The following is a 23,786-nucleotide window of genomic DNA, read 5'->3' on the forward strand; positions in this document are numbered from 1 at the left end:
AGACCCCTGCAAAAAGCCAGACGTAGGAAGTACTTGGGCTTGTAAGCTTAGTGCTTTAGAACGGCTCTGTGGGGCTGGCTGACTCACTGGCCAGCCAGGCTGAAACAGCTAGTTCCAGGTCGGTGATAAACCCTGTCTCAAGTCATAGGACAGCATCCTAAGAAACAACACCAGACCACAATGGCCTTGAACTCAGAGATCTGCCTGCTTCTGCCTCCCTAATGTTGGGACTGAAGGAGTGTCCCATCGCACCTGGCTGAATCATAATTTCTGTAATGAGCTTTGTTTTAGCAAGACATGAAAAATTATCTTTTATGGACAAATAAAGGTTTAATAGTCTCTCTACCATGCCATTGAAACATTTTTTCATTATATTGTTTATACCTGTCACAAACATTTGACTACACACATGCATATATCTGTCTTCATCATGTTTTTCCTGTCATTCAATTGGCTTTGAACCAATATAGCAACATTAGCAGGGATCACTGTGGGGAACCGTATTCATTCGCCCTCCCCCGCCTCCCGCGCCACAAAATAGATTCTTAATGCCCTTAGTACTTTGATTTTAGGAGTTCAAGGTACTTTAACTTCACTGAAGCATACTGTTGATATCTCTGGGTAGGAAAATGATGTTAAATTATCATTATTGGCTTTGTATGGGGAAGAATGGAAGTACAAAGGTGACGTCAGTCCAGAGAAACCCTGAGTCACAGTGCATGTGGGTGCTTAGCTCTGCACCCCACTTTGTGGAGTTTATTTAATACATTCCACACTAAAAGGTATGATTGTTTTGTTGAATTGAGTCGCATCTCTCTTCGGAAGGAGATTAACAGACTTTGATCACTGCACATCCCAGCCCTGCACTTATTTCCCGCAGCTCTTTATGTCTGAGAAAGAGCCCATGAGTTACAGAGCCATTCTCTGCTTCTGCATTCAAATCACAACCAACTGCTGTGAGCCCAGGGGAACTGCAGTCAGAAGGAAGACACCGGCGATGGATGGGCCTTCTGTTCAGCTGGGTATCCGTGGCTGTACGGTAGCCCTTATTAACAGGCCCATAATCTCTCAGATTACAAAGCTGCGTGCAATTTGCTTAAGTGCTTGCTTTAGCCCTTCTGGAGTATCTGAGAACCGGCTCTCATAGTAAACCCACCCCAGTGGCCAATTTCAGTCTTAACTGCTTCGTTGCAAAAGGGCCACGCCAAAAGAAAATCACTGTAGGATGATTAATTTTCTTACAGTCACGTCATGGAAATTTGAATTTATTTTGTGTGTGTACATACACATGTGTGCAGTTACCTGTGGAGGCTTGGAGCTGGAGTTACAGTAGCTGTGGGCTGCCCAGGAGGGTTGGGTACTGAATTCAGGCTCTCAGTCTTCTTAACGGCAAACCAACTCTCTAGATCTCCTGGTCTGTAATTTAAATGCACGAGCGACACACACACACACACACACACAGGACTGTTTCTTACTTCCATAAAACTTAATTACTCATGCATAAATACTGTGGAAGAAAAGACCTGCTGTCTGAATATATTTCTGACATTCTTCTGTAGAAAGAGACTACGCACATCAGCATGGCAACTTTATTCTTTCTTTCTTTTCTTCTTCTTTTTTTTGGGGGGGGTGCTTTTTTCTCCCAGAGACAGGGTTTTTCAGTAGCTTTGGTGTCTGTCCTGGAACTAGCTCTTGTAGACCAGGCTGGCCTCGAAGTAACAGAGATCCACCTGCCTCTGCTTCCCGAGTGCTGGGATTAAAGGCGCGCGCCACCACTGCCCAGCAACATTCTTTCTTGAATTTCCCTGACACCTTCTTTTTTTTCTTTGGTCCCATGTTCTATTCACCTTTTCCACCTTTTCTAGACAGCACTTAAATCATTTAAAATTAAGAATGCCAAACCACAAAGGCTAGGATTTTTTTTTTGACATTTAGTGGCCAAGTACCTGTCACTGTGGCAAAAGAAAACAAAACAAAAACCAAACAAAACAAAACAGGTACAAAACAAGACCACCTACCCTGAACTTAGTTCTCAAGGATCTAGCTATACAATCTGACAACCTTGCTTGTTGTTGTTGAGGGGCAGGGTCTCCCTTCTTTTGAGAAAAAACCGAGACACAGAATATTTCCAGAAAATAAAAGTCCCTCTACTCATTTCTTGCACTTCAGTCCCCAGCTTTACACATCTGGCCTATTCCCAAAGTGCTTAGAGGACACGGGCAGGAGCCCTCGCCAGACCACTGGAGGACGGAGTGCAAAATAGTGTAAAGGAGACAGCACCTTCAGAATTGTCAAAAATAAAATACAAAACAAAACAAAAACCCTTAAATAGTCGAGACAGAAAGAAGAGACAGCATCAAGAAGCACACTACAAAAGCAAGTGAAATATAAATACTAGGGTGGGGTACAGACCTCAATAAGGCAGGACACCAACGTTGCCAAAAAAAAAAAAAGGCCAATCTGAGTGACACCAAATGGGAGAGGCACGGGAAGTGAGGGGCTTCGCCACCACACCAGCAGCCTGCCCCTGCAAGGAGGTGCGCGGTGAACAGCCAGGACATATCTGTTTAACAGTGAAAGCCCTGGTGCTCTGCGCCCAGGGCAGGCAGAGAACTCGGGGGTCATTCTGCACATTGTCCGGAGCCCAGGGTACGGCCTGAGCCCTGCGCCGCGCCCTGCTCCTGCACTGGCCGCGATGTCCCGTCCTTGGTCTCGCACGTGCCCTGTTCCTGGAGCCCGGCCCCGGTGGCACACGCGTCGGGGAAGCGTGGAGCCGTGCCTGCGAAGGAGTCTCTGCGCGCCAGCGTCTCCTCCTGCACAGGGCGGCCCACGGCATCCGGCTCCGGCTCCGGTTCCGTAGGGCACGGGCCCTCCTGCGAGGTCTGGCTGACGTACACCACGATGATGTCGCCCTTGAAGTTCATCACCTGCCCGCTAGAGATGAACGTGGAATTGCTGTTTCCTGTCACGTTCCCTGCAAGGGACAGAGTATAGAGAAGGTGCATCAGGGACTACAGGGTGTCATTTGGAGCCACAGCAGGTGTTCCCTTGGAAAGTTTGGGCCACCTTAGAGGGCCCCCTGTGAAGCAGACGGGGGGAGGGGAAGAAATGAGTGAAAAGAAGGGAAAGGGCATAAGCCTGTGGGCCATTCTTGTGTTTCATCTTCTCATACCTCGCAGGGATCACACACAACTCCAGGACACTGGCAGGAGAACCCACCTGGATTCTGGAATCTAGACAACATTCAATTGGAGAGAAGAGGGGCAGGGATAGAATAGTGGTAAGGGAAAAGAGAGAAGAGGGTGGAGAAGGTGAAGGCAGACATCAATAGGTAAAGTCCAGGCGGCCACCCAGCCAACAGACCTCAGTTCACTGAAGCAACTGAGAATGGCCTAACCATACCCTTCCAAAAAGGCCTAAGGTCTCAGCCACGCAGAATGACCTTGGAACTAAATGGGCTCAAAGTTGAGATATTAATAAATTCAGTTTTACTCCTCTAAAAGAAAAGAAAGGGACAGAGAGGGGGAGGAGAGAGAGGGGGGAAGAAGAGAGAGAAAGGGGAAAGAAAGAAATCTAGTCCTATCCTTCCTCAGTGGATAACTGGAAGTAAGCAGTCTTAGGAATAAAACTCCTGGCAAGCAGGAAGTCTAACAGACATCAGGAAATGTGTCTCCTTTTATTACTCTTTCATTTAAAGATTAAATTTCTAGAAATCTCCCAGGTGAAAAATAACTGGCCAAACCCCCAACACTCAGCATCACAAACAAGCCTTTGGTCTGTTAGGGGATAGGGACACGCCAGTGGCCCCTTATCAGGTCTCCAGTCCTCCCTAGCTTTTGTTGTGAGTCAAATTATGTAAATACAGCTGGGCGACGGTGGCGCACGCCTTTAATCCCAGCACTTGGGAGGCAGAGGCAGGAGGATCTCTGTGAGTTCGAGACCAGCCTGGTCTACAAGAGCTAGTTCCAGGACAGGCTCCAAAGCCACAGAGAAACCCTGTCTCGAAAAAAACAAAAAAAAATTATGTAAATACAATGAGGTTTGTGCTACCCTCCTGAAGGAAGTTTCCTCAAACTTGGAAAGGCTTTTTCTGACAGTGACTAAGGTGCTATGGGCATTCAGGAAATTCCTTTGGGGTAGCCTTCCTCCTGCTGGTGGGTACCTCCTGAGAAGCCAGTGTGGAGGCCTGAGCTATGACTTTTCTCTCCCATCTCTTGTTAGTTCTCATGCTTTCACCAGATAAACTCAGGGGAAAGTCAAAACAAGAAACCAAGGTAACACAGACATGTCACAAATGTAATAGTCTAACTAAACACATGCCACATGTATTTAATAAAATAGATAACTGTGAGTTGCTTAGAAGTATGGTTTTCCTCGGCACAGCCATTCTACTGTTTTATTAAGGCATCATTTAATATGTTCTTCAATATATTAAACCATAGAGGGCCTCTCGAGCTAGTGCAGGATTGATTTATAATTCTGGATTTAATCTCATCTCTTCTTTCTCCTCATCATACTTAAATTTATCTGGTGAAATCATGGTACATGGGATTTATTCATCATTAGCATTTTTTATCTTCCAGCAAATCGTCATGGCCAGCCCACTGCTGCTTACTTCTCTTCTGTCAGAATCTCAGGTAATCGGAACCAGTAAAACCCTGAGCTTTGTATGCTACACACAAAGATGTGTAACGTCTTGCATCTTGCGCCATTTCCCCTTACAGATTTATACTGGTAGTAGTATATTAAAAAGCCTAATATACAATTCTTGTTTTTCATTCTTGTTTTTAGTGTGAAACTCGATTCTTTTTGCTTACAGGACATAAACAATCCACTGTCCTTTAATTCACAGAATAATGACTGCAGAAGGAATAAACACCTTTTAAATTGCTGACAGCAAGTAAAAAAAAAAAGTACCTAGAATGGGTTATCAATGTTATTTGACAGTGTTTTAGTTTTTGTTTGTTTTAATGAAAGGTTTGAGTTATGGGCCAGCACAAAGGCTCAGGGTAAAAGCATCTTTCAAGAATGATGACCCGAGCTCAGACCTCAAATACCACAAAGCAAGGAGAGCATCAAAGTGTCCTGAAAACTGTCCTCTGACTTCCACAATTGCACTGTGGTGTGTGTGCACCACCCCACACATATATAGTGAGTAAATAAAAATGTAAACGAATGATATGACAAAAACAACCTTTGATCAAGTTCTCCAGGCTAACATTCATGGTAAACCGTCAACTGGTACAGATTAAACTTAAGAAAAAATCTGAGGGCTGGAGAAATAGCTCTGCAGCTAAGAGCATCGGCTGATCTTCCAGAGGACCCAGGTTCAATCCTCGGCACCCACATGGCAGCTCACACCTGTCTGTAACTCTAGCTCCAAGGTTTCTGGCGCCATCACACAGACATACATGCATGTAAATCATCAGTGAACATAATAAAGAATAAAAACAGGCTTAAAAACTTCCTACTGACTTTGCAGTATGTAAAAGGCGGGAGAATGGCCATCAGGAATGTGTCACCTACTTACCTGCCAGGGCCACGTGCGCAGAAGCAGGCTTTGCTGTCACAGCACCTAGACATTTCTGTTAATTTTTACACGAGATAGGTAGGCTCCTCAAATCATGTCAGTGGCCCCAGGAGCTATGCAGTAAGGCCACAGACGCTCTGATCTATCGTCACTGCTTTAGGAGCGACGCTAATAATCTAATAAGATAGCCGTATTTCAATATTGCAGAAGTGTTTGCCAATCTAATTTTCTCTATCAATGAACTAGTTACTCAGTACGAGGTGATTGTAGATATCTGTTAATTATCCCTCTCTTATTCTCTCTGTCTTTCTACACAGCTGAAGATTCCCTTGAACTTCCGATCCTCTTGCCTCCTCTCCTGTGTGCTGAGGTTACAGGCTTGCTGTGGCCACAGGCACACACCACCTGGTTTACATGGTGCTGTGCACTGAACCTGGGGCTTTGTGCATGCCAGGCAAGCAGTCTGCCACCTGATCCTAGGATATGCTTCCCTGGTGTGTAAGCCTCTTACCACTGGCTGAAAAACTCAAAGGCTCTCTGATGATGGAGAATTGAGTCTGCACCTCTAAGGATGGATCCACACAGCGTGTCTGTCAGTCAGGTCTTCAATGCTTTCATCTAACCTTTGGTTTTATTGCTTTAAAGCAGTGTGAGAATGAAAGGTTATTTCTGAAGATCTGCGTGCAGACCCCTAGAGTTTATTCCCCCATTCTTGTGTAGCCCTCTCGCCTACTTCAAATTCAATTGATGGAGGAAGGTCATTGGCTAATAAAGAAACTGCCTTGGACCATTTTATTGGTTAGAACATAGGTGGATAGAGTAAACAAAACAGAATGCTGGGAGGAAGAGGAAGTGAGCTCAGACTCGACAGCTCTGCTCTCTGGGGAGCAGAGGCCATGCTCCCCTCTCCTGGGCAGATGCCATGAAGCAAGCTGCCAGGTCAGACATGCTGAATCTTTCCCAGTAAGACTGATGCTACACAGATTATTAGAGATGGGTTGATTGAGATATGAGAATTAGTCTGTAAGGGCTAGAGGTAATGGGCCAAGCAGTGTTTAAAAGAATACAGTGTCCGTGTAATTATTTCGGGGCATAAGCCAGCAGGCGGCTGGGGTGCTGGGGATGCAGCCCCGCCACTCCTAATACAACAGAATTCAATGGCAAAGTATTTTTAGCAAATCATTTTTTGAATAGTACCAAAGTTTTCAATAGTTTATATAGCAACAATCCTCCTGTCTATCAAATTTACCATTTTTTGAAAGCAAATATAATGGTTAGGTCCTAAAGCACAGTGAGGTCAGCTCACACTCACAGCCCTGGGAACACTCATGGGTCATTGCTAGGATGACTGACGTGTGCTGCTGCACCCCGTTTTTACATGTGTGCTGGGGATCTGGACTCAGGTTCTCACGCCTGTGCAAGAAGAGCTTTACCAGCCAAGCCACCTCCCTTGCCCTAAAGCCCGTGTTTTTTCAAAGGCCTACTGCTTTTATGGAAGACTCATGGAACCTCCAGGAATACAAGCAAACTAAGGCCTGTCCTTTGCCCTGGCTTGATTGTCTCCTCCTGGACTCCCTGCTCACATTCCCTTCAAGCTGATTTATAATGAAAGATGTTGGAAGCATGTGGGAAAAAGAATCAGTGTCACTTCCAGAGACATCTGGCAGGGGACAGATAGGGCAGGCCAGGCGACGATGCTCACTGCACGTCCTACCTATGCCTGTGGAGACTCCGGCATACCTGGTTCAGCCTGGCCACTGGCCCTCACTGAGCTAGAGTAGCCCTTCACCTCAGGCCCGTGCTCTCTAATTCTATGAAGCAGCAAGCCCCTTCCAAGGAAGAGCGGTCAAACAATATCCATGCCAGTGGCGGCAACTTCAGAGGCAATGGTATGGTGCTCTGAGGCGTAAGCTGTACCATCAGATACTTGAATTATGGCTGCACTGCTTAATAGCTTCGTGATTCTGGATGAGGAACTCACCCCACAAGATTTCCATAAGTAATTAAGATAATGCACACCAAGTACTTATGGCACAGTTAAGCAAATCTCCCTGTGATGCACTATACGTATTCATGGATAATATGCAGGTCCATACACAGAGCCCAAAGTCAAAGTCAAGTGTCTTCACACTCCACTTGATTTCATGAGACAGTATCTCTCACTGAACCTGGGGCTCGCTGACTGGACTGGCTGGGCAGGCAGTTCCGAGGGTCCAGCCTGGAGATTATGGGCGTACACAGCCACATACGGATCTTTAAGTGGATGCTGGTATCCAAACTCAGATCCTTACGTTAGCCATCTCCTTAGTTCCTGTAATGAATGCATGTCACTGATGAGATTGTAAACTTTAGGCAATGGCGGCCATGTCCCTGCTCTCTGAGTGTGGAGGAGCTGGTATGTGAAGGCTACTCATAATCAGGACTGCAAAGCCAGAATGCCATGGGCATTTTTGTTACATTTAAAATGGGTTAGTTGACTTAACGCTGATATTTAATGTGACTTTACTAGATAAACGATCAGATAACATGACAGTATTAAAAGCAGCGTCTAAGACAATGGGAATAATGAACAAATGATCTTCTTCATTATAATCAGAAAGATGTTTGCACTGTACTAAATCCACACTTTATATAGAAGACTTTTCCTACATTTACTTATACAAAATGCCTTTCTCAGGCAGAAAGCACAGGCTTGGTTCTGAGAAGACACTTCCTGGCAGAATTTGCATTCTCAAGCAAGGGAATGCAGTCTTCTCGTCACAAAAGTGTATCCCGTTGTGTAAGATGCATATCACATGAATATTAAATCACAAGAAGCAGCCAGATAAGACGACCAAATTGTCATGGAGATTTCTCCATGACGAGAACTAAAAATATGCACAAATACACTCAAACATTTTATATTTCACCCATATGCTTCTCATGCCGCGTTCCTTTTTATAGCAATGCGAGTTCTGTTTCAAGCATTCGGGAGACATCGAGCATGTGATACCAGGGAAGGAAGTAATATACAACAGTTCCATTCTGAATCATGCTGAGAATTATTTAGAGGCTGCATGGAGCAAGCCCTTGCCAAACGAAGTCTATCGGCTCAGAATAGAGGATAGTACTAAGACAAAGAAAAATGCGAAGAAATTTTTCTTTTTCCACTGTCATGTGTGTGCAGTATGTATGTGCACGTGTGTGGGCACATATGTGTGGGTACAGGTGAGTGTGTATGTGTACATGTTCATGTGGAGGCCAAGGGTGATTGAGAATATCTCTCTTCTACCTTGTTCACAGAAGCAGAGACTCTCAACCAAGCCCGGAACTTGCTTATAGACTAATCTTGCTTGTTTTGGGGATCCTCTGTTTCAGCTTCTGAACCTGGAATTACAAGCAGACTTCCACATGAACCTAGCATTTATGTGGGTTCTGGGGATCTGAACTTGGACCCTCACACTCCTGCTGAAGTGTTTTAATGGCTGAGCCATCTAACTAGACCACATTTTTCATATATTTTGAAATAATGTGTTGACTTTTAACATTAATGAATGCCAAATATTACTGACAAGTAAATTATAAAACTTCCTCCTCCAGTGCCCTGGGCTCCCAGGATGCTGCTAGGGAGGGTCTGGACTGCTAGGTTAAAGCAGCTTGACTTTGCTGTTTCTGTCTCTTCTCCCTGCACAGGTAAATGTGTCCAGGATGGTCAGGGCAGGTTCTTCAATCCCCTTCTCCCCTAGCTCCCAACACCATAGACATGGGTGGCTGAGACGAAAGGACAATTTCCTGTTCAAATGTTTGTTCTATTTAAATGAATAAGCATATAAATAGATGTTCATGGACATACGGAGACCAAGCCACTTTTGGAGATACCCAAAAGTGGAGGGACAAGAAGCTTATGAAAATTCCTAGTGACTGTTATGGCTGCTGACAGTGGTAAACATTCATTGTCACCTTGACTGGATTTAGAATTACCTAGGAGACTGGTCACATCTTTGGATGTGTCCTTGGTGGAGCCATCTCCAGAGTGGGTTCACTGAGAGAGGAAGACCCGAATGTGAGTAGGTGGCATGAGCTCACAGTCGGGGGTGAGGCAGATGGAATAGAAAGGAGAGAGGAGAGAACCACGGAGTTCTGGCACGCCTTTCCTCCACTTCCGGTCATGTGACATGAACCTATCTGCTCCGCCACACCTTCGCCATCATGCTGGACTGAGCGTGGGCCATAAACTTTCCCTCCTGACAGAGTTGCTTCTGTCAGGTATTTGCAGAGTAACATGAAAAATAACTAATGCATTGGCTGCTGGCTTGCTGATAAAGGCTGTGATAGCATCTAGGCATGTCTAGAAAATCCAGTGTCATGACAAACATGTCACAGGCTGCAGGACTTTACATCTGAAATGGCAGGTTCTTCTTACTTTATCATCAATCCATTCTTATTTTCAAAGCTCCAGACAGTCCATACAGGTTTGGGAGGAAAGAGCACAGAGCTGGGTTCCTCAAGGGGTGCTGCCATCCTGTAAATGAGCAACCCTTTCCAGCTCAGAAATGGCTGAAAGAAATGGGTGATTTCGGAAGCTGAAGCCGAGTAACGGGTCAGCAGAAGACGCAGTAAACACAAGCAGCTGTTACTCTTCCCACCAGAATACCAGTTCTCCACGAGGACAGTGAAAACTCTCCTAATTCCCTGTAGGAGGATGTCATGTCTGGACAGGATGCTTGATCCCCAGTTAGTGGATCTGTTTAGCAAGGATCAGGAAGTGTGGTTTTGTTAGAGGGTTGTGTAACTGGGAGTGAGCTTTGAGGTCTCAAAAGCCCAAGCCAGGCCCCACCTCCTTCTTGTTCTCTTTTCGCATCCTGCTTGCCAATCAGGATGCAAGCTCTTGGTTTTTGCTCTGGTGCCATGCCTGACACAAGCTTCCAACCTCGCTAATCATGGATGAACTCGCTGAAACTGTAAGCTAGCCCCCAGCTAAAGGCTTTCTTGTGTGAATTGCCCTGATCATGGGGTCTCTTCACAGCACTAGAACAGTGAGTAAGACAGAGGCTGGCCAAGGGGCTGAGGTGCTACCATGAGGGGCCTGACCATGCTATTCAGAGGACAAGAAGACTTGGAACTTTGGACTAGACATGAGACTGAATGCTATAACTGGGGCTTATGGGCGGTCAGAGCAGGAACTTGGAAAACAACAGTGCTGAGAGCTAAAATGGAGGCCCAGCTCAAGAGGTTTCAGAGATAGCTATGTTAGTGACTAGGGTACAGATAATTCCTGTAATATTGTGACAAGGAATGTGGTTGCTTTCTGCCCTTGTCTAAAAATCTGCTGGAGGCAAAGTGAAAGAGCTTTGGACTAACATAATTAACAGTGGAGATTTCAAGACAGTCTAGTATTGGCTGTGTCATGTGGTTATTAATGATTACTCATATGTAGATCTATAATGAAAAAAAAAACAAACAAGGCAAAAAGCAATGCAAAACATACAGTCTGAAGAGAAAGAGAACCAGGAAATGCAATGCCGGATCCAATTCGCCCAATGCTTAGTGGAATAAACAGAGAGTGCCCTCAAGGCAAGAGCTCACCAGCTAATCCCAAAGCTTGAGAAAGAAAAGGCCTAAGGAGTTATTTCTTCCTAAAGAGCTACAACCAAGAAAAGCATGCACAAATATAATTTAAGAAGAGGGCAGTCTCCAGCTCCACAAAGCAGCGAGACTTGGCAGTGTCAGCCAAGTGGTTCTGGATTGAAGAGTGCAGAGGTAAAGGTGTTGTGGAATATTCCGCCACGGTTACATGGTTACACCATGTGGCAGGGCAGTCCCTGCATAAGGACCAAAGGCTGTGAAGGCAAACTACGGATTCACTGGAAGCCCCAAGATGCTGGAGAGCCATGGGTTATATGCCAAGGAGGGCTGCATACAGGGCGTTGAGCCAGCCCAAGGAAAGGAGGCATTGCTGTCAACAAAGCTGGAAGCGTGGGAGAATCAAAGAGCTATCAAGCTCTTTGACATCAGACGTGGAGCTCCAGGATTTGAGGTTTGACCCTCCAGGTTTCAGTCTTGCTTTGTCCAGTATGCCCTCGCTATGACTTCTTGTTTTCTTTTTTGGAATGATAATGCCACTGTATATTGGAAGTCTGTGACTTGCTTTTTCTTTAACAAAGGGTTATAATTAAGAGATCATCTTGACTCTCAGAAGAGATGGACTTCTTTTTTATTCTGAGACAGGTTTCTTTCTGTAGTCCTGGCCATTCTGGAACTCACTCTGCAGACTAGGTTAGCTTCAAATTTACAGAGATCCACCTGACTCTGCCTCCCAAATGCTGGGATTAAAGGCATGTGCCACCACCACCCAGAGAGACTTTGGACCTTAAAACAGTTTGAAACTGTGATAGACTACAGGAACTTTGAAGTTGGACTTAAATGCACTTTGCATTATGATATGGATACAAGTCTATGGCAACCAGAGAGTGGAATGCAGTGGTTTGAGTAATAATCGCCCCCAGAAGCTCATAGATTTGAAAGTTTGGTTTTCATTTGGTGGATTGTTTAGGAACAATTAGGAAGCACCACCTTGTCAGAGAAGATGTGGCTTTGTTCAAGGAGATATGTTACTAAAGGTTTGAGGTTTCAAAGGCCCAGTCTCTTGCTCTCTCTGCCTCCTGCCCGTAGATCAGCTCTCAGCGCTGCTCCACTGTCCTGTCTGCCTGCTTCCCACCATAATCATGGAAACTCTGAAACTACAGCACGCCCCCAGTCAAATGCTTCCTTTTACAAACTGCCTTGATGATGGAGTCTCTTCACAGCAAGATTGTTACCAATGGCATTGTAACCACGGTAATCATCATGAGCCCGGAATTAAGCATCACTTATGAATCAAGAACTGGTAAGACAAAAATCTTCCCTGGTTTCTGCTACTAATTCTCACTGTCCATTAAGAGTAGAAGCATCACTAGAGTAGACATAACAACCACGAGTATTTTCTCAAGTAATCTCTACCTGTGGAGCTTTCTGAATTTATGTTTTGGCAAAAGCTGGTAGCATATGCTGGAGATACGGCTCAGCAGGCAAAGTCAGAGGTTGCTGGCTGTCAGAGCTTGATCCCTGAATCACAATGCGGAAGGAAAGAACAGATTGCCAAAAGCTGACTTCTACATAAGAGTCATGGTACATGTGTGTGCACACACATGCACAAACACACTAGATAAAATGTGGTTAAAACAAAACTGTATGGTACTCTTTCTCCTCCAGAAGTCCTCAGTTAGACACCACTTGATTTGGCTATAAGTTTAAGTGAACAGAATAACAACCTGGTATAAACCTAAAATCCCAGAAACCAGGCTACCTTCCTTTAGTCCTCAGGGCACAAGCCTTGTAGGCAGGTGGGGCAGGGCCTTCTCTTTCCCCAAGCATCACACACCCTCACACACATTACAGAGTATGAATTACGACGGTTTGAAAAAGCTAAGAATATATTATTTTGACCATAAGGACACAGAAGTAATTATGGAGAGAATGGGGTGGCCTTAAAAATCAATCTGGCTGCTGCTTCTCAGGCGAGAATTAATTTGGCCTGCTAGTGGTGATGAGCTGACTGGTTCTGCTGATGTTCTGCATCGCTAAACATCAGACATGAAAAAAGCGCTATCGACTTTTTGCAAATTAACACTGTCTGTTGATGACCTGTGATATTCTTTTCCTCTATGCCTAGGGAGTATTTGATGGACACACCAGACTACTGTTTTTACTCTAAGTGGAGGACAAAGTTTGACTTTGGGTTTTGTGCTTCTTTCTCCCTCCATGTCCCACACCATGCACACAGTTTCTTCAAAGTTCTAGAGTCTCGAAAAGGAAAATCAGATAAGTTCTCTCGATACCCAAAACGTCTCCTCTCCTTCAGTCTGACAGCTGAGAATGGAACAATATGTCTGTGTGTTCACAGCTGCCATGGAGACAGAAGTGCAAACGGCTCTACCAGTCAAGTCGGGAACTATACTACCTTGTGGCAAAGACAAGCTTTGTGCTTTAGGGCTCAATCTGGCCAGGCCCTGGCTGTAAAACGCAGCTGCTGGCACCACTTGAAGTCCCAACCAAGAGCAGGGAAAGAAAGGCACCTCTGGGGAGGGGGATCCCACATGTTTCCTCCCTTCTTCTCTCCCTCCTTCCCCTCTATTCCTCCCTCCCTCCTTTCCTCCTTTCTTTCTTCTTCCCTCCCTCCCTCCTATCCTTCCCGAGCTGGGGGATTTTGAGAAGCTTTTGAAGTGGTACATACCCATATATTCACACACCCCCCCCAGAGAATGTTTACAGTTTCCAAAAGATTCTCAGTGAGCTCCCTGCCTCTTACCAGGCTAATAATACCCAGAGGACACCATCACTGACAGGTACGAAGTTCTCTATGATACATAATTTTTAACAGATGGTGTTCTACCCTCAGGCAAAAAAAAAGTCATAATATTATCATTGGTAGGCGATTTGTGTTCCAGTAATGTGGCAGAAACAAATCTCTGCAGTGATACTTGATTGTAAATTGTTGTCTGGGTTTAATAAACATTAAATGTGGTAGCTATAAAAGGGACTTTTCTTAGAAAGCAACAAAAGGCACTTACTGCGCCCTTAACTTCCTACTTAAATAAATCATAAAGGATCAACTCAACAGTTTTGTTTGTCCTCAGATGTAGAAGCTGAAGCTTCTTTTACCCACCCCTCCCCAAATATGAGGGAACACTACAATCCAGTCACTCCTAAAATGACTATTGACTTTGTCTTTCAGGGTTGGGTCCTGAGGTTGGAGCACTAACTGCAAATCCAGCCATGAGAAGCCTGAAGGCAGAGGGCTCAGGCATGCATAAGGCGGTAGCAGCCTGCCTGGAGGACAATGTCATGACAACAGTCAGCGCAGCCTACAACACAAAGTCCCTGTAAAGATGCTCAGCAGAGGACTGGACATTGGTTAGGCTGGTAGAATGCTTGGCCAACACACGTGAAGCCCCAGTAAACGTGGTGCAATTTCCTACACTTGTAAGTCGGGTATTGGAAAGATGGAATCAGAAGAAGGAGGAGCTCAAAGTCATCCTAGCCATGTAGAGTGAGTTTGGGGCCATCCTGGGCTACAAGAGACCCTGTGTCAATAATCAGAGAAAGGAGTTGGGCTGTGTGTCTCTCGTGCTGGTTTTATTTTCTCCAGAAGGTTGTGAAACGTGCCTCTGACCCTTCACCCAAGACAGGCCTTTGGCCTGAAAGTGGAAACCCAGGAAAGCTACTTACCAGATACAGGTGGCTGGTCACTGGGGGAACCCCCAGATCCCGAAGCTCCCCTCTCTGAGCTTGGAAGCTTTGCATCAGCCCTGTCCTGGGGCTGTCCTCCTGCCTCTGCCATACTGGCTGCTGCTTCGCTGGGAAGGCCCATGCTGTAGGCACACTGGGGCAAGGGTCCACATTTCAGAGAACCCAGAAGCGGCTCATGGTCCTCCCCAGGAGTGTTTCCAGAGCCCGTGTAGCCGTCTGTTGAGTTGGAGCTGGCCACCCAGGGCAGGCAACTGTCATCCTCTATTTCTCTTTTCAAGTACTTTTCAGCGGACAAAGGGATACAGTCAGTTCTGCATGGGGGCCCCAGGAAGCTGCAGCCTTCAGACTCAGCCGTGCTCTCAGTCCCTGTGAAACACTGGCTTAAACTGTCATTCTCCCCCACTTCCAGAGGCTCCTGGAAAGGGGGTGTGGATTTGCTCCCAGGCTGGATCACAAACAGCGAACCATTAGAGGGCTGTGAGGGCCGGTCTGTGTACTCATCCTCTGTGGGAATCTTCCTTGCGAGGTCCCCCTGGATCTCGACTTCGCTGACCAATGTGAGCATCCTGGCATCTCCACCCTCTGCTGCACACACAGGCTCACAGACCCCAGAACCACCTTCCAGATAGCACATGTCTTCTGGAAACATCTTCTCCCCTAGGGTCATTAGGAACACTCTTTCCAATGCTTCTTGCTGACCAGAAGTTGCTGAGTGTGCACCAACACAACAGTCACCCGAGGACTCCTGAGGATGTGAATTCAGAATATCCGGTTACTGAATTTGCCTAACCCCTGCAGAAGAGCGTTGCTATGTACTGCTTCCACCTTGACAAGCACAAATCCCATACTTTATGGATTTGTTTATGCTGCTTAAAATTACAGAGTACGGAAGAACTCTGGAAAAAGACGCAAACAGAAATGACTGGCTCCATTCTGCAATGAATAGCATCTGCACACTATAGGAGAAGAGGAAATGCAAGTAACACCTGGACACATCTGTCTCTAACAAAACGACGGCAGCTGCGCAACTGCTGCATTGCAGGCTGCAGCTCTGCCTGCAGCATGCTTTAGTTCTGTGAGTCCTGTCACTCAGCAAATGAGAAGCCTATGGAGAACGAAAGGATTTGTATGTAATGCTGGGAGCGGAGAGAAGAGAGCGGATGCTGTGACACTGGAGCTGAATTATAGAAACCATGTCTGCAGCTGATAAATCTTATACTCAACAGATGTGAACGGCAAACTAGAATAATTAGCATTTTAATATCAAATCTGGATTGGACGATAGCTAAGTCACTCTTAACTTTTTGTTATTTAGTTTGGGATTTCTGAGACAGAGTCGTATGTAACTGAAGCTGGTCTTCGTAGGGAGTACGGGATGACTCTGTGTTTCTGATCCTCCTGCCTCTGCTTCCCAGGTACTTGGATTATAGACAAATGTATTCTCTGCTGGTTTTCAATCAGGGTTTTGTGCCTTTTCGGCAAGCACTCTTTCAATTGCGATACAAGACCAGGGCCACAACTGAATAAATGTGCTTATCTAGTTATTAATTTCCTTACCTACTTACCTGTTTTAAAGGAGAGAGTGAGTGGAACGCGAGCATCCATTGTTTTCTTTTTTTAAAAAAAAATTATTTTTATTTTTTTTGTGTGTGTGTGGTGTTCACATGTGCACATCTGGGTCTAGTTGTCCTAGCCGGCCAGAAGAGGGCATAGAATCCCCTCGCACTGCAGTTGCAGGCTGTGAGCTGTGAGTGCTGAGAACTGAACTCAGCCTTCTGGGGAGAAGTGCGTGCTCCAAACCACTGAGCCATCGCTCCAGTCCCAGTTTTCTTTCTGTTTATTTTTCCATTTTGACAGAGACTATTTATTCTTAAGGAAGGTGCATTTACACACTTAAGAACAGAGGAATTCCCAATCTCCTTTCACTATGCAGTGATTCCAGACTCACTTGGTTCACAGACAGAAAGAGCAAAGACTAAATCTGTGTGATAACGTGTGAGCTGCTGATGAATTGGAGCATCAGGCATCATGCCTTTCATTGCAAGCGTCTTAATAGTTTTCAATAATTTTTGAAATTATGACAAAGGAGAATATTTATTAAATAACTACAGAGCAAAGGAAAGTTGTAGATGGTTCCTCCTCGGAATCTGCACTAAGTGATCATGTCCAAAATACATACACAGAGACAACAGAATTGGAATGAAGACTGTTGTCTGGCTCAGGGGTCATACGCTTGCCTGGTACGAGTAAAGACCATTCGGTGTCCAGCCTGGGATGAGGGAAGGCGTGGGAATGGGGCGGGATAAAGACAATGGGCATTAACTTACTGAACAGGGATCAGCTCCGGCACAGTTTTCACTGCCTGGTAGGCAGTGTGCTCACAGCCAGCCAGTTGCAGCTCTAGAGACTATAGCAGGACTTAAACAAGGCAGTAAACACTTTTACCTGGTTTCCACTTAGGCTGCTGCAAGCATCATTGACCCAGTTCCACAAATTAGCTGGAAAAAAAAGCAAAGATATAACTACATGTTATAATTTTCTACTTATTTTTAATATAAATTTTAACTTATATATTTAGCTTATACAGTATGATGCTATAAGATAAATATAGACGGCACAGTAGTTACTATAATAAAATGGATTAACTTATCCAACATGTTAAATGGTGACCTGTATGTGGCAAGAACTGCCAAAATCAACTCGATTAGCAAACGTATTACACTGTACTACATTCTTCTGGGTGTGTTTCTCCTATACATCTGCTGCTGTAGCCTTTGACCTGCACCTCCCCATTTCCTCCCTCCGGCCCCTGCCCATCACTATTTCATTCTCTTCCTTTGTGTATTGACTTTCTCCCATTTTAGATGAGTCTACATAAATACACCACTGTAAGTGTCACAGAAGGTATTAGCATTCCTGAGGGACAGTATTTGGTTATAATTCAGCCAGGGCTGGGGCTGAAACCCCGTGGCAGAAAGCTTGCCTGGCATGCACAAAACTCCGGGGTCCATCCTCAGTGTGGGGGTGCAGCAAGACTAGTATGTGCCTCACTCAGTGGGACAGTACTTGCTTAACAGAAGAAAAGACCTGAGTTCAGTCTCCAGCACAGGAGTGGAAGTCAACCAGCCAATTAATAAATTAACTGGTTAAACACACTGAAGGCATCTTACTTTTTAACAACAGAACTTGCTGATCTCTAGAGGGAAAAACACTGTCAAAGTTAGTTTCCGCCAACTTGACACAAACCTAAATACCTAGGAAGAGGGACCCACAACCGGGGGAACTGCCTCCATCAGACTGACCTGTGACCTGTCTAAGGGACACTGATTGCTGATTGATGTGTGAGGGAGAGCCTATTGTGAGCAATGCCAGCCCTGGGCAGGAGGGCCTGAACTGTCTAAGACAGGTAGCTGAGGAGCTGGAGAGATGTCTCTGTAGTTAAGAACGCTGACTGCTCTTCCAGAAGACCTGGATTCAATTCCCAGCATCCACATGTAGACTCACAATCATCTGTAAGTCTAGCCCCACCGGATTTGATTCCGTGTTCTGGCTTCTGAGGTTAGCAGGCATGCATGTGGTACAAGACTTACATGTAGACCAAACATCCATACACATACAATACATTTTGAAAAGAAAGGTCGCTGATGAAGACATGGGAAACAAGTCAGTAGGCAATTTCCATGGCCTCTGCTTCAGGTTCTGCCTCCAGGTTCTGGGCTTGAGCCCTGATTTCTGGACAGTGAAGTGTAGGATGTAAATACAAACAGACAAACAAACAAATGTCTCTCCCTTTTAAGTCACTTTTGGTCATGGTGTTTATCATGGAAACAAACCTAACTAGGACCCACTAATAATCCATCAAATCCCTATGATGCACCTGGGTCTGCCATGGTGCAGAACACACACATTCTCACTCCCTGCAAAACCTTATTGTGCAAAAGAGAAAGCAAGATAACTAAGGGAGGGGCACAAAGAAGGCGTATCTGTGACAAAAATATGCAAAGTTTTATCCCATCCATTATTAAAATTCAACATTTTCTTCAGTCACTATGAAGACTGAAGCCAGGAGTTGTGGATTCTTGTGGTTTTGTTTTTGCTTGAATATATGTATGGGATGTTCATGTATGTACGTATGTGTGTTGTGCATGCATGTGTATATGCATGTTCATATGTGTGTCTCGTTCGTGTGGTGTGTGTGTGTGTGCACGTGCACGCATGGGCACATGACCCCAGGAATCCTCGTGAGTCACCTTCCACCTTGCACACTGAGGCAGAATATCTCACTGAAACCCAAGGCTCATTAGTACAGGTCATGTAGCTAGCCAGCTTGCTCAAGGGATGCCCTTCTAATCTCCCTGGCCTCGAGTGTGGGAGGTGAGGAACCACCGCCTATGATGCTTTCATGGAAGGTACCCATATTCTTTTCTTCAAGGCTACTTTTCCGATGCCACTGTGGGCACAATACCTGTCAATGCTTTCCATCCCTTCCTGTAGTAAACGCCAAAGATGATGGCAGCAACTAATATGACAGAGACGAAGAGCAGCAGGATGACGAGACTGGGCAAGTGAATCTGGGCTTCTGTGCCGGAAGAAAACGGTGTTAAAGATTATTTCATTTTACCAAGTTAAAAGATGATAAAGTCCTATAAATCCAACCCAAGAATCATGGATGTGGGTGTCTAGGTAGCCAGAAGTAAAGAGCTCCCAGCCTGAATTCAGAGAGTTCTCAGCTGTTAGAGGACACACTCCACAGTGTAACCCACCCTGCTCAGGGGTCTCCCCTCCAGGAGAGGGCGGCCCAGGCCCATTGTCCTATCTCTGCTTGAGAATGAGTTGAATGCCGTTCATCACACTGTCCTGGTTCATCTGGCTAAGTTTATCTTTCAACAGCTGCTGTTCTTATTCATGGCCTTATTGTCGCTCTGTGACCTGGTTCTCTGCTTGTTGGAAGGTCTTTCCCCAAGCTGCTTGCTTCTGGGGTGCAGCCCACCACACAGTCTCTCACCTAAAGAAGCCAAACAGAAGCCTCTGCTACCCAGCAGCTTTCTGTCAAGTTTTCAAAACCATTATTTAGATTAGCTTGATCTACAAATGCTCACAGATAATCACAGACAGATCTCACAAGTTGCCTTTTTTGGCTTGATCAAAATCTTCACATAGACACCCTCACTCTGACTACCACTTCTACCATGCATTGGCATTTATGTTTATAGCTCACCCCTAACTCAGTGAATATCAGCTGGAGAGATGGCTCAGAGGTTAAGAGCACTGATTGCTCTACCAGAGGTCAATTCCCAGCAACCACATGGTGGCTCACAGCCATCTAGAATAAGGTCTGGCGCCCTCTTCTGGCCAGCAGGCATACATGGAGGCAGAATGTTGTATGCATAATAAATAAAAACAAACAAATACATCTTTTAAAAATGCTATCAAGTAGCTAGCATGTAGAAAGGCACTGGGTAAAATCTCCAGCAGACAAGAGAGAGGGAGGGATGGGAGAGGGAGGGAGACAGAGACAGAGAGACCTAGAGGGAGGGAGGGAGCGAGAGACAGAGAGAGACCTAGAGGGAAAGAGGAAGGAAGAGAGGGAGGGAGGGATGGAGGGAGGAATGGGAGAGGGAGGGAGAGAGAGACAGAGAGAGACCTAGAGGGAAGGATGAAGGAAGAGAGGGAGGGAGGGAGGGAGGGAGGGAGGGAGGGAGGGAGGGAGGGAGGGAGAGAGAGGGAGAGAGGGAGGGAGGGAGAGAGGGAGAGAGGAAGGGAGAGAGACAGAGAGAGACCTAGAGGGAAGGAGGGAGGAAAAAAGGGAGGGAGGGAGGGAGGAAGGGAGGGAGGGAGGGAGAAAGAGAGACAGAGAGAGACCTAGAGGGAAGGAGGGAGGAAGAGAGGGAGAGAGGGAGGGAGGGAGGGAGGGAGGGAGGGAGGGAGGGAGGGAGGGAGGAAGAAAGGAAAAGAAAAAATAAAATTGGGAGGGAAGGTGGAGAGAGGGCTCAGCACTTGAGACCTGGCTGCTCTTCCAGAGGACCCAGATTTAATACCCAGCACCTACATGGTGTTTTCATGACTGTATGTAACTCCTGTTTTAGGGGATCCAATTCCCTCTTCGGGCCTCTTCGGGCACTGAGTATACATGATATGCACAGGCATAAATGGAGATGAAACACTCATATACATAAAATAAACAATTTTTTAAAAAAGAGAGAGAAAAATCTCATACTGTTCAAAAGTAGACAAAACAAAATGATGGGACTGAAGATACAGCTCAGCAGTTAAAAACACTGGCTGCTCTTCCAAAGGACCTGTGTTTGGTTCCTAGCAGCCCACGACTGTCTGAAGTCCAATGTCATTGGATCCAGAGGATCCTATGCCCTGTCCTTGCCTCCTGGAGCAATGCATGTATGTGGTGCACAAACATAGGCGTATTAACATATCCATACACATAAAATAAAAAAAGAATAAGTCTTTTAAACAAATAAAATGCTGACGAGAAATGAAAATAATACGAAGACAATCGTGGGCAGAATGAATTGAAGAGCACAAACGAATCCCTGTCACTAGCTTGTCACTCTGGAGAGACCCCCCTGCAACCATGGACCACCCCACAGGCTCTGCTCATCGTACCCTTGGGTGCCTTCCTCAGGGTCAGGGAAGAGCTGCACACCACGTCTGATTTATTCGTCCCTGGCTGTGCTTCTGATCTTCCAAGGAGGGAACAGCTGTGAGGAAAGAGCAGGCAATGCTGTGGTCGACACTTTAACTTTCAAAACCCCACAAAGGAAACGTTAGCCTGAGCTAGACTGGGAGCTCCATCAGGAAGGGAAGCCATAACTTCCTCAGCCTTGCCAAGGGAGCAGAAGCCCTCAGAGGTGGACAGAGTGCCCAGGGAACGCTGAGAACTACTGAGAACACAGCAGGCAAGAGCAAAGAAGGAACTTATGTAAAGAGGACTTCAAATGCTGAAGATGAAAAATACAATCTTCTTAACATAAAACCTGGGTGTACTCCATCGGGAAACAGCGTTTCCTAAGAACCTGTTGAGCCACGTGCGTGCGGTGGTCTACACTGTAATCCTGCCGGTGGGGTGCTAGGGCGGCATAGTGACAGCTGTCTGCAAACAGTAGCTGCTTGGAAGAGGAGAAGCAGACACACCAGCAGCAGCTCGTAGTCATGTGAGCTTTGGAGAAATAAAGACATGTTTGGAACCGAAGGCTCATTGCACTTAGCCCTGGTGTTAAACAACAGGATGTGAAGTGCTCAGAGCCTGTCCCACATAACTCACGTGCAGCACTGCCCTATACGTTAGTCAGGGGTCCCTAACCCAAAGCCCAACAGTCCGATGTGACGCTATTAGAGCACCGATGTGAAACCTCAACTTGTAAATCAGACGTCATGAAGCTTTGCTCCACTCACACGATAACTTAGAATGTGTGATCGCCTTCAGGTTCTGTGTGTAAGAAGTATGTGAGCAGTTCCACACGTAAGCAGTTCCGTGTTTGGACCTGGCATCCTTCCCTGAAAGTTCTCAGGACACAGCTAAAAGCATGCCAGAACCCAAAACAAATCTGAAATATTTCCCAAGGATTTGGGTAAAGGATGCTTGGTCTGTATACCACATGATCGCTGCACACTTATCCAGGCAGAAAACTCAGAGCTACTTCCAGGGCGGCAATGGGACCTTAGTAAATAAATGGTGGTGTATTTCTCCAGTGAAGTCACAGCAATTGTAAGAAGCCACAGAGACACCCATTTCAGTGGAGAAAAACATCACCAGGTAACTTCATATGTGCAAAGCCCTGGGTTCATCCTCGGCAACAAAAATAATAAAGACACCGGGAATTAAAATATCGGTGAATGAAAATGAAATATCAAGATGATTACAGGTGGGGTAAAATCAAAGGCACAGATGGAACTCTGTGATTTGGCTTGTAAGGAGCTTCAAGATGACTCAGGAAACCCGAAGCACCTACAGTGCACACAGATGCACAGAGACAGATGAGTAAACTAGTAGGACACAGCTCAGGCACAGAGGATAAGCCTAGCGTATCTGGAGGCCTTGCATTCCACCCCTGTCCCAGACAAAGAAGTCATAAACAATTTTCAATTAAACCAAGTTAGGTTAAAGAAAGAGAAGCTGGAACTGGAGGTCATATATTTCTGAATCTAAGAAGTGGCACCAAAGCGAGTTTCCAGGCCCATTCCCTACTGTGGCACCGACAGACATTTTCCGAGAGGAAGCTAACCTGACACAATCGTCCCACCTTCCACCCAGAGCTGCTGAGGCTGATCAGGTCCCTGGGCTTCTGCATGGTCACTTACTTGGTCCAGGGTCTGCATGTGGCCGTGGATGAGGAGACGTCTGAGAAGAAGCCCAGGAGGCAGGGTGTGCACACCGTGTCCATGTTGAGCCGCACTGTCAGAGACACACAAAAGCCAAGATAAAATCAAGGAGACACTTAGAGACAGGCCAGGATGGTGTCCCTGAAGAATTACCCCGTCTTCCCAGGTCTGCCTGGCTCCCTGTATCTCCCGCTATTTCCTCCAGGGTGGAGGAAGTGTCTACAGACTTATGTTTGGAAACGCTTCATGTCAGGCCACCACGACTACACTGACGTCCAGCGAGGTACAGCCTTGCCTGGCCTTCACTCCAGCACATTTCCCCGTCTGTGTTACCAGGCTGAATTTTGCTGGCTGACTATTTCCAGCCTCCCGGCTGCATCAGCTTTGAGCTGCAGGTGAATGCAGTGCCATCCCTGTCTTTAAGGGAAACGTCTTCTTCCAACGTCAAAATAGCTCATTACTCTAAAATCTGAGAAGGGGTGAAAAATGGTACCAAGCATTTTGGATATGGGCTATATGACACTATTTACTACAAAAGTTATTATTTCAATACCAGGAATAACTGAAATGCCTGCCAACACTTGACTCCACCGCTTACTAATGAAATGGGGATTCACTGCCAAGTGGGGTGAGCAGCTCATTTCACCAAGCT

General features: G+C 45.9%; 1 protein-coding gene across 2 annotated transcripts in view; it reads right to left on the bottom strand.

Moving 5' to 3' along the window:
* Positions 1-327: 327 nt before the first annotated feature.
* Tnfrsf11a (TNF receptor superfamily member 11a) overlaps positions 328-23,786 on the bottom strand; it is an 87,654-nt gene continuing 64,195 nt past the window's right edge. For both annotated transcript variants that reach the window (XM_075987640.1, XM_075987639.1), the window contains 6 exons: positions 23,114-23,207; positions 21,419-21,513; positions 19,263-19,376; positions 17,243-17,295; positions 14,777-15,542; positions 328-2,974 (listed from right to left, as the gene is read on the bottom strand). In XM_075987640.1, coding sequence (XP_075843755.1) covers positions 2,622-2,974; positions 14,777-15,542; positions 17,243-17,295; positions 19,263-19,376; positions 21,419-21,513; positions 23,114-23,207 — 1,475 coding nt within the window. In that variant the 3' untranslated portion in view covers positions 328-2,621. The remainder of the gene's footprint in view (positions 2,975-14,776; positions 15,543-17,242; positions 17,296-19,262; positions 19,377-21,418; positions 21,514-23,113; positions 23,208-23,786) is intronic.

The sequence above is a fragment of the Microtus pennsylvanicus genome, chromosome 10 (genome assembly GCF_037038515.1).
Source record: "Microtus pennsylvanicus isolate mMicPen1 chromosome 10, mMicPen1.hap1, whole genome shotgun sequence".
In the NCBI taxonomy this organism is placed as follows: Eukaryota; Metazoa; Chordata; class Mammalia; order Rodentia; family Cricetidae; genus Microtus; species Microtus pennsylvanicus.